The sequence below is a fragment of the Neolamprologus brichardi genome, chromosome 3, assembly GCF_056152115.1.
Source record: "Neolamprologus brichardi isolate AB-2024 chromosome 3, ASM5615211v1, whole genome shotgun sequence".
NCBI lineage: Eukaryota > Metazoa > Chordata > Actinopteri > Cichliformes > Cichlidae > Neolamprologus > Neolamprologus brichardi.
Window position 1 is genome coordinate 79,617 of NC_142106.1, and position 11,355 is coordinate 90,971.

Consider the following 11,355-nt stretch of genomic DNA (forward strand, 5'->3'; position numbering starts at 1 on the left):
GTTTAAGGCTCTGATATCTATTCTGTGTGACTTAAAGCAGTTATGACATGGTCTGATTTTCTCACCCAATAAAGGAATATTTCATATATCAGTCTACTCTTCATTCTATCAGACACAGTTATCACAGCTCGTACATTTTCTTTTTTACACATGTATGTAAGCATTGAGCCAAATTTAGTAATGCCAACATATTGAAGGAACAACATTTGTTACATAATACATCTATATATACACTGTCACAGATGCTTGTCTTTGAGTGAAGATTTAAGGTGATAGGAAATATAAATAACTGCAACTTTAATCTGTACTGAAGCTCAGTGTTTGACACAGAGTTCAAACTCACTGCTGTAATAACTAATAATAATTAATATAATAATAACTATAATATTGGCCATATTATATTTACCACAGTGAGATGATTTTATTCTCATGAACAACATCAGTTAATTGTTATTTACTAACTAATCTTAAATGACTGTTCAGTACAGAAATGAAGCCCAACAATCATGTTTTACAGTCCTGTGGTCTCAGCCTCAGATACTCAACTAATCACACAAAGCTCGTGTAGAAACAAATGAACAAAATATGTTCTCCTTCATTTATGTCAAACAATGCTGTATGACACATTTCCAGCTGTTAGTATCATGGGCAGCGCTAGGGAGGCTAGACCGTCCCATCTCACAAGCCTACAAGACTCAAACTTCCGGCCTCAGCGGTCTTTGAGTACGCGGCCCTTGAGGACCTTTAAGTCTGCAGATCCTGAATTGGGATACAGCTTGTCTCAGCTGTGTGGTGGGTTGTTTCAGTCTGCTGGTCTCACACCTGTCTGTGATCAGTCTGTGGTGACTGTAATGTGACTGTTATAGATAACTTTACCCTGCTGTGGGAGCACAGAAGACTCTAACAGAGGGACGGTCTGCAGACTGTCAGAGCTGCTTCTCACATGATGTCTGCAAACATGGTCTGTACAGTTTACAGTGCTCAGATGTTCCATCAAACGCCCACATTCACCAACTGAGCACCAACACCTCAGTGACAGATGACATAACAGCTGAGACTCAGTGTCAGTGTCAGACTCCTCCACGTCAGCAGGTCCTGGAATGATCAGCAGAGATGAAAAATATTCACACATTCAACGAAATCATTTTTATCAGCTTTACCATCTGAACAACAGATCTTTGTTCTCATGTTGAAACTCCTCCTCAGCTCTAACTCAGCTGCTATTCTGACAGTACATTAACTATTGAATCTCCACCCACTCTCTGAAACCTGATCAGGTGATTGTAAAGGTGTCAAACCTAAGGCCCAGGGCTTGAATAAGCCAGCAAAGACACTGATCTGGCCTGCTGGATGGATCTACAACATATGATGGAGGCGTAAAGTTTTTGTGTAAAAGTTTCCTGCTGACAAACACAGCTGTGACTCTCACTGTCACAGTAACACACATGAACTCAGGTGCGTTTTAAACTGGAAACTATTTAAATAACACATAAAGTCATATTTCACAGTGTTTTTAAACAAACTGAATCATGTTATTAAAATAAAGTTGGTTTTATTTTGAAAATCCTCCGAATGGAAGCTGATCAGGTTATTGTAGAGGTGTCAAACATAAGGCCCGGGGCCAGAATCGGCCCAGTGAAGACTCTGATGGACCTCCTGGATGGATCTACAACATATGATGGAGGCGTAGAGTTTTTGTGTTTCCTGCTGACAAACACAGCTGTGACTCTCACTGTCACAGTAACACACATGAACTCAGGTGTGTTTTAAACTGGAAACTATTTAAATAACACATAAAGTCATATTTCACAGTGTTTTTAAACAAACTTTATTAAAATAAAGTGTGTTTTATTTTGAAAATCCTCAGAGTGGAAAGCATTTAGGCTGAACTTAATAAACTGAATAAATATTGATTATTGATTGATCGGTGCTGTCTGTGTCAGACTGTGTTCACCTCCAGCTGCTGTCTGCCTGGACACTGATGACATCATGAGCTGTGAGCTCTGTGATTGGCTGCTGTGTGTTAGAGCTCAGCTGCACTTTCAGTCACTCAGAGACTCTCACACACTGTGAGGTTCACACACACAGACACACTCAGAGTTTAACTGTCAGAGAGCTGCTGATGAAGATGAAGGAGCTGCTCCTCTTCCTCTCCTGTGTCCTCTGTGTCTCTGCTGACGGTGAGTTTGTCTCTGTAAACAGCAGGTTATTGATCAGGTTATTGATCAGGTCACTGATCAGTGTTTGATGTGTTTCAGGTCGGCACAGGGACATTCATATCAATGGCTGTTCAGACTCTGATGGAGAGGTCATGTATGGACTGGATGGTGAAGAGATTGCCTACGCAGACTTCAACAAACAGGAGATGATCTACCCTCAGCCTCCTTTTATTGATCCTATGACTGTACCAGGAGGTTATGAACAAGCTGTGGCTAATCAACAGGTCTGCAAAGCTAACCTGAAGGTTGTTCGTGTGGGGATGAAGGACTTCCCTCCAAAACACAGTAAATACAAACATGTAACACCTGTCTCACCTCACCTGTGTTTACCTGCACGCTCTGTAGAGTAACACACTGATGACATCATCAGCACTGATTTACTTTGTCCAATCAAACACAGCCAGTTTCAAACTGATTATATATATGAAATAATTCCACCTTAAACACATTCAGACTGATTGTGTGTACAGAAACACTGACATGTTTATATTTGTGTTCATGTTTCACATCACAGTTTATTTTATTTTTCCTCCTTTTAGTTCCTCTAAAGCTGAACTGAGTCTGTCTGTAGTTTAACTTCATGATTCTGACCTCACACTAGTTTCTCTCACACAGACAGTGATGACATCATCTGAGTGAACACCTGAACTTTTTATTGATGTTTATTATCATCATGATCACCTGCTGATGGGAACCAGCTGAAGCTCTGATCCTCTGCCTGATGTGTTTGTGCACAGTTGCTCCTTCAGGTGTGATGATCTACACCAGAGATGAGGTGGAGTTTGGAGAGAAGAACACTCTGATCTGTCACGTGACTGGTTTCTATCCTGCTCCTGTCAACGTCTCCTGGACCAAGAATGAGCAGAAGGTCACACAAGGATCCACCATCAACGTTCCCTATCCCAACAAAGATGGCACCTTCACCCAGATCTCCAGACTGGACTTCACCCCACAGCTGGGAGACATCTACAGATGTGCAGTGCAACATCTGGCCCTGACACAACCACTGACCAAGATCTATGGTGAGAAAACTTTTTTTAAATGTCTCTGTGTGTTTCTGTCTCCAGAGGTGAAGTCTGAGCCCAGTGTTCATCAGAACAGCTGGATCTGATCTGAGCTGATAGTTTGAGACAGATGTGTGTGTTTCCTGTTTGTCTGCAGATGTGGAAGTTCATGCTTCACTCTGTGTGTTTGTGTCTCCAGAGGTGGATTTGTCTGCTCGCTCTGATCCAGGTGTTGGACCCTCTGTGTTCTGTGGAGTGGGTCTGACTCTCGGTCTGGTCGGTGTGGCTGTTGGAACCTTCTTCCTCATCAAAGGAAACGAGTGCAGCTGATTGGTCACAGTGATGATGTCATCATAGTTCTATAATGAGCTCATAATCAGTGTGACTGTCCTGTATGTAAGTGTGCAGAGTTAGTCTGTAATGAACATCTGTTCTGTCTGCTTCCTGTTTACCTGCTTTAAGTTAATCACCTGTCATCATGTGTGTCAATAAAGTTTAACTCTGGAATTCAAAGCAAAGCTACTTTCAGCCGCTCTCCCACCACAGCTCCACATGTTCGATCCATCAGATTTTCCCTGGACTCCACCTGGACTCTGTTCCTGCCACAAAAACAAAGGAGATCAAAGTCAAATTAATGTTGCTGAAATCAGTTTTATCTGAACTCAGTTTCAGGTGATCTCAGTGTGTTCATAAACTGCTATAATGAATCCTTGTTTATCAAACTGTGTTTCAGATTGTTGTGTATCAATAAAAACATGTGAGTAATAAACACAAATCTGTGAGTCTGTTCTTTGTGTGTTGTTACAAATTCTCACTCTGTGGTTTGAGTCAGTGCAGAGCTGAGTCAGGTGTGTGTCACTGGTGTCATTATTTAGGTTCTGCTTCCTGTTTGTTGTCACCTGACGTTATTGGTCACTGATGACGTTACTGAAGTCCAGGTTTTGAGGAAGATTTCAGGTCAAACAGACAGTTTAATGAAGGAATCCCTGTGTGTGTGATTTTAAAACATATCTGAATTTATCTTAATGCCAAACAAAGATATAAAACTACATTTCTGATTACATGTATGCTGATACAAACAGGTGAGAGAAAAATCAATTAACAGTTTGTAGAAATGAATCAAACATGTTTAATACTTCTGTTGTAACATATTTTAATATATAACGTTTAAATTGATCCTGAATGCTGTTGAAATCTCATCATAATTCAATTCAGTTTTATTTATATACCAATAATCCCACCAATAGTGACCTGAAGGAGTTTTATATTGTAAGGTGAAGATGCTACAGTAACACAGCACAATAATAATATTATGTGAGCTGATGTTCATCTACTGCAGTCTGACTGTTAATGATTTTAGGTTTGAATTTGTCTGCTTTAGTATTTAAATGGAAAATTCTAATTCTTATTTAATTTAATCAGAGTAAAATGGATTCAGCTGCTCTGAAGGTTGAAATGTAAAAAATATATCACTATATCACACTTCACATTAATTTAGAGAACATGCCATCAGCCAGCTGCATGGAAATGTTTCACAATAAAAGTGTTTCTGTCCTTTTAAAGACAAACAGGAAGTGTTAATACAACAGTGTGATGCAGTCACATTATTATTACAGCAGTACTATCAATGGCGAGTTCAAACTGTTTGGTGCAGATAAATATTAAAGATGAATAATGCTCTGACTGTGGAACATAAAAGAAAACAGAAGATTCTGAGTGCTCTCTGCTTTTAAAGCTTTAATGGACTTTAACAAACACATACAGTGTTGAACAGTGTGAGCTGGTGTCACAGAGTTCTTCCTGGTAACAGATGACGCTGTGGTCATGTGACCTGTCCTCTGTTTTTAGAGCAGCTCTCAGTCAGACTGAATCAGTTTGTCAGGAGAACTCAGGAACATGGCTTCATCCTTCCTCTGCCTCAGCCTCCTCTTCATCAGCCTCAGCACAGCAGGTACTATCAATACACTGATTAATACACTAATCAATACACTGCAGAGATACACTGATCACCAATCAATGTACTGATCACTGGTCAATATACTCATCACTGATCAGTATAGTGATCAATACAGACAAATCCACTCATCAGCACACACATATACTGATCACTGGTTGTGATCAATACAGTGATCAGTCCTGATGTTCTGTTTGTTCTCAGATGGATTCATGAGTTATGCGGTGGATCGCTGTGACTTTAACTCCACTGAGCTGAAGGACATCCAGTACGTCCTCTCTTACTATTACAACATGATGGAGATCATCAGGTTTGACAGCAATGTGGGAGAGTATGTTGGATACACTGACTTTGGAGTGAAGAACGCAGCAGAATGGAACAAAGATCAGGGACAGCTGGCTGCAATGAGAGCTCAGAAGGAGACGGTCTGCCTACAACACATTGGTATCTGGTACAGCACCATTCTGTCTAAATCAGGTGAGTGTGCTGGTCTGTGTGACATCATCAGGTGTTCATGTTAACCTGAATCATTCATGATGGACTCACAGCTGCAGGTCAGACTGATGATCAATAACTTTAATAAATCACTGACTGTGAACACTAACCTCAGTCTGTGGCGCTCCCTGCTGGTGAAACAGGCAAACTGCAGCTGTTCATCATAACACACTGATGATATTAAAGTATTTATTTAACCTGTTCGAGCTGAAATATCGATCACATTAATTTTATTAATATTTCCACATAAATCTTTCTAACAGCTTGAAGCAGCCTGACAGGTTATTGAACACTTTTTACTTCTTTATTTATTTTAAAGCAGATAAATTATAACACACACACACAAACACATAAACACGACTGCTGTTATTTAATCTGTGTGTGTGAAGTGTCTCACTCTCTACAGCATCTCTGCAGTAAAGTGAGCTAAAGTGCTGAAACAGCAGATCAGACAGAGCTGATGAATTCATGATCAGCTGCTGTGCTGACAGGCTGACCTGACTGATGGGTTTAAATGTATTCAGAGTGTAAACACACAACCTGTGAGCTGTGTAACATGAGCTTAATAATTCATGTGTTCCAGTGTGACAGACGTTCATGTTATGCACTGAAATCAGGTCCCAGCAGCAGCAGCTCAGAGAAACATGAGAACCAGCTCAGAGCTCCTGTGGAGGGGAAGCTGTCTGATAGTGAAAAGTCATCCTGTGTGTTCTGCTTTTGGGTTATAGATGGTTAGAAGTGCACCTAATGCAGCATGAATGTTGAACCACATGAGCAGGCTGTGTACAGCAGTGACTTCCTCACTGGAGTGAGATGGTGTGACCTCAGAGAAAGAAACGTGTGAGAGATTTCTTCCATCAGGCTGCAGCTTTTATCTGACCCATCTGTGTGTGACTGGTTACAAATATGATTAATTAAACAGGCAAAGTGCCCCCTGCAGGGTCTGGATGGTACAGTCTGATCACAGTGACCTTTGGCCTCACTCACCAACAGCATCACCATCTCCTCCACCATTGTTGTTCAGCCTACAGCTGAGCCTACATACCTACACCCAAGTGTAATACCATACCATACCATACCACCTTTATTTATAAAGCACTTTAACATAAAACCAGAGTTCACAAAGTGCTGTACATGCTAATAGCATAAGTAAATAAAAATTAAAATGAGATAAGATAAGATAAGATAAAAAATAAATAAATAAATAAATAAATAGAAACATGTTAAAACAAATAGAGTCAACCCCTCTAATCAATGCCAAAGGCTTGAGCAAATAAATATGTTTTAAGAAAACTTTTAAATTCATAAAGAGAAGAAGCCTGCCTAACATGCAAAGGTAGATCATTCCACAACTTTGGAGCAACTACAGCAAAAGCACGATCACCTTTAAATTTAAACTTAGTTTTCGGTACCTTAAGGAGCTGCTGATTGGCGGACCTAAGGGAACGGGCAGGTGTATATGGTTGTAGTAGCTCCGAGAGGTAGGGGGGGGCTAGGCCATTAAGAGATTTAAAAGCAAATAAGAGAATTTTAAAAACAATCCTAAAATGTACAGGTAGCCAGTGGAGTGAAATTAAAATTGGGGTAATGTGCTCAGACTTTTTTGTTCCAGTTAAAAGACGTGCTGCAGCGTTTTGCACAACCTGCAGGCGCCTAATGGACGCATCACTAACCCCAAAATAAAGTGCGTTACAATAATCCAGCCTAGAAGTAACAAAGGCATGGATTACTGTCTCAAAATGCTGTTTCGATAAGATAGGCTTTATTTTGGCTAATTCTCTCAAATGAAAAAAGCTAGATTTTACAACAGCTCTGACCTGGCTTTCAAATTTAAGATTTGCCTCTATTTTAACTCCCAGATTAGTGATGACTGGTTTAACATACTGTGCCAGCGAACCAAGATCTATAATAGTGGCCTCAGAAGCCAAAAACCATCACTTCTGTTTTCTGCTCATTAAAATGTAAAAAGTTCAAAGCCATCCAGGCCCTTATTTCATCAAGGCATCTGAGCAGCGGGTCTACTGAGAAGCCATTTATCTTTTTAAGTGGGAAATAAATCTGGGAGTCATCGGCATAGCAGTGGAAAGAAATCCCATGTTTCCTGAAAATAGACCCAAGGGGTAGGAGATATAGGGAGAAAAGAAGCGGGCCTAAAACTGAACCCTGTGGGACCCCACATTGAAGAGAAGCAGCAGAGGATACAAACTCCCCGAGTTTCACAGAGAAAGTTCGCTCTGCCAAACAGGATCTGAACCACTGCAGTGCGGTACTCCTAATACCCACCAACTGCTCTAAACGGGAAATTAAAATATTATGATCCACTGTATCAAAAGCAGCAGTTAAATCTAACAGCACGATAATAACACAGTCACCTGAGTCATTTGCCAAAAACACATCATTAAAAACTCTTAAAAGGGCAGATTCGGTACTATGTAAAGCTTTAAAACCAGATTGGAAAACTTCTAAAATACCGTGTTCTTCTAGGAAGGACATTAATTGCTTATAAACTACCTTTTCAAGAATCTTTGAGATAAAAGGCAGTTTGGAAATAGGTCTGTAATTCGCAATAATATCAGGATCAACAGCAGGTTTCTTGAGTAGAGGCTGAATCACTGCATGTTTGAGATTGACAGGTACCACACCAGAGGACAGACTACTATTTACAATGGATTGTACAGCTGATGCTATAGTGAGAAAAACCTCTTTGAAAAATCGAGGAGGGAGAGCATCATAAGGGGAACCTGAGGGCTTCATGTGAGCAACCAACTCCTGCAGGCAGAGCAAGGAAACAGGCTCGAACCTGTCAAAGACAGCAGAACTAGGGGCAGGGGTAGAAGGGTCGAGAACGGACTGGGAAATCTGCGCTTTGACAGATAACACTTTATCAATAAAAAAGTGTAGGAAGTTTTCACAAATTTCCTGAGAGGACTCGACACCAACAGTCTGTGGAGCATGAAGGACCATGTCAATAGTCTTAAATAAGACATGAGGCTTACGACAATTTGCCTGAATAATAGCAGCAAAATGTTTCCTCTTAGCATCTTTTACAGTTTTCTGGTAAGAATTCCAGTAATCTTGTAACATTTGGTATGACACCTGAAGTTGATCCTTCTTCCATTTACGTTCAGCTCTCCTACACTTTCTTCTGGCAGCACGGGTGTCTTCATTCAGCCAGGGTTCAGATTTGGCTTTTACTTGCCTAAACTTAAAGGGGGCCACTGAATCTAGAACAGTTTGGCAGACAGAGTAAAACCACGTACTCAGCTCTTCTGTATCATTGCATGTGAAATCAGGAAGGCCGACGCTCTGATTAAAAACAATAGAGAACTGTCCAGCAGAGGAAGGGTTAAAAATACGACAGCACCTAGCAGCAGCAGGAGGAAGATTAACTTTGGTACAAGGAAGGAAAACCTCAAACAAGACAAATGAAACAGCAACCAGTGTAAAACATTCATTAATCAGCTGCTGCGAGTGTTTAGCTGTAAAAAACAAACAACACAAACACACTGTGAAAAGAAAAAAGTGTATCAAACAATAATAAATCATTTGTACTTCATAGTTTCTGCTCATGAATCAAACAGCTGGATGAGCAGAAATCCAGACTGGGACCATCTGTGGATTCAATCAAGTTTGATGTTGATATTAAACTGAGTGAAAGCAGGCTGGGTTCATTTATGTGTGGATGAGTTAAGGTGTTAGTTTATCATCTAGTCTCTATACGTCAGATTTTAGTTGTAAACCAGCACAGCAGCTGATCTGCAGGAGGATCAGTTCACTGATGGTTCAAACTGGTTTCACTCTGAGTCAGCACTCACTGGATATTAATAAAAACTGATCCAGGTTCAAGTCTGGTAGATTTCCAGCACATACAGCTCTGCATGTGTTACTTTATAATAATGATGTTTACAGCTGCTGGTGTTTCTCCTCACAGCTGATTCATCGTCTGATGTCATAAACACATATTTAGCCCTGCAAACATTCATCCATGACAGTATCTTTATTAATACTCATGTATACAATCATCCCTGATGATATGATAATAACTATAACAAAAACTCATAATATCCTCTAGCTAAGCCCTCCGTCAAACTTCACTCCATGACGCCTGCTTCCAGTCACCATCCTGCCATGTTGGTCTGCAGTGTCTATGACTTCTTTCCCAGTGAGATCAAAGTGAGCTGGCTGAGAGATGGACAGGAAGTCAGCTCTGATGTCACTTCCACTGAGGAGATGGCAGATGGTGATTGGTACTACCAGACCCACTCCCACCTGGAGTACACACCCAGGTGAGCATCATTATCCATGGAAACATACTTTTAATATGAAGTCTGGACTAAAGTTTAAAATCTGAGAGTCACCGATGTTTGTGTTGAAGGTCTGGGGAGAAGATCTCCTGTAAGGTGGAGCACGCCAGCCTGGAGAAACCTCTGATCACTGACTGGGGTAAATACCTGTCTGTATCTCCACACCTGTACATACCTACCTGTCTGACTCTCACCTGTCTGACTCTCACCTGTGTGACTCAGATCCCTCCTCGTCCATGCCTGAGTCAGAGAGGAACAAGCTCGCCATCGGAGCCTCAGGACTGATCCTGGGTCTGATCTTATCTCTGGCTGGATTCATCTACTACAGGAGGAAGGCCCGAGGTCAGAGCAGGACTCTCACTCACAGACCAGTTCATACCTGAAACCAGTTTAGACCAGAATGAAACCAGTTTAGACCGGAATGAAACCAGTTTAGACCGGAATGAAACCAGTTTAGACCGGAATGAAACCAGTTTAGACCGGAATGAAACCAGTTTAGACCAGAATGAAACCAGTTTAGACCAGAATGAAACCAGTTTAGACCGGAATGAAACCAGTTTAGACCAGTCTAAATCTCAAACCACATTACATGAGTCTAAATATTTTTTTATATATTGATGTTTTAAAATTCATTTTCAGGCTGTTTTTGAACCAGTTTCACACAGTTATAGACCAGTACAGTTTATTTCAGACCACATTAGAGTCAGGCTGCATTCAAACCCAGTTTGTTTTAAAGCATTTTTTTAGAGGACTCTCAGACCTGGTCCAAGCCCTGAAACATTAAACTGAATCACTGTTACTGAGCAGTTTGAAACCAGTGTCCATGGTTTGTTTTCAGAGTGTGTTGGTGACCGTGTCCCCGTCTCTTCTTCTTTCAGGTCGTATCCTGGTTCCCACTAACTGAGCCTGGATCCTGGTCCTGGTTCTGTCTGATGTTATAAAAGCTGCTGCTTCCTGTGTTCAGACTGATGATGATGATGATGATGATGATGATGATGATGATGATCTCTGTCTAGACTCTGAACCTGATCCAGGACCATCTCAGTGTTGTTGATTGTTGTGGTTTCACTGGGATGGTCCTGGATCAGGTCTAATGTGAACCCTGCTGTTTGATGCTTTACCTCTGCTGTTTAATCCATGTGATGTAATCCCTGTAATCTATGTGTCTGAATGATTGGGGTGTTTCTGCTCATCTGATTACCATAGATCACACATTTTTACTGGAGGTCATTGTTCCAAAATAAATGACTCAAACTCTCAGCTGTTTGTTTGTTTACCTGCATCCTGTTAATGTCAACCTGAAGATTTTATTGAGCCCCACTGTCCTGCAGGAAGGCTCAAGATCATATAGAGAGTTTTTGGAGGTGACTGATATGAAA

General features: G+C 40.9%; 2 protein-coding genes across 4 annotated transcripts; both read left to right on the forward strand.

Annotated features, from left to right (window-relative positions):
- The first annotated feature begins 2,073 nt into the window (after positions 1-2,073).
- Positions 2,074-3,611, forward strand: LOC102793339 (HLA class II histocompatibility antigen, DR alpha chain-like). The gene is made up of 4 exons (XM_087831224.1): positions 2,074-2,180; positions 2,259-2,504; positions 2,957-3,241; positions 3,423-3,611. Exons 1-4 carry the CDS (start codon positions 2,123-2,125, stop codon positions 3,551-3,553), a joined length of 720 nt encoding a protein of 239 aa, XP_087687350.1. The 5' UTR covers positions 2,074-2,122; the 3' UTR covers positions 3,554-3,611.
- Positions 3,612-5,057: 1,446 nt separating this feature from the next.
- On the forward strand, positions 5,058-11,021 carry LOC102786343 (H-2 class II histocompatibility antigen, E-S beta chain-like). 3 transcript variants are annotated; one of them, XM_087831169.1, is made up of 6 exons: positions 5,058-5,174; positions 5,382-5,654; positions 9,745-9,958; positions 10,048-10,115; positions 10,199-10,318; positions 10,815-11,021. In XM_087831169.1, exons 1-6 carry the CDS (start codon positions 5,120-5,122, stop codon positions 10,874-10,876), a joined length of 792 nt encoding a protein of 263 aa, XP_087687295.1. In that variant the 5' UTR covers positions 5,058-5,119; the 3' UTR covers positions 10,877-11,021. The 3 variants fall into 3 exon arrangements, with proteins under 3 accessions (XP_087687295.1, XP_087687300.1, XP_087687299.1); XM_087831174.1 differs by having other exon boundaries at positions 5,065-5,174; positions 5,382-5,685; positions 9,788-9,958; positions 10,855-11,021; XM_087831173.1 differs by having other exon boundaries at positions 5,067-5,174; positions 10,855-11,021.
- Positions 11,022-11,355: the final 334 nt, after the last annotated feature.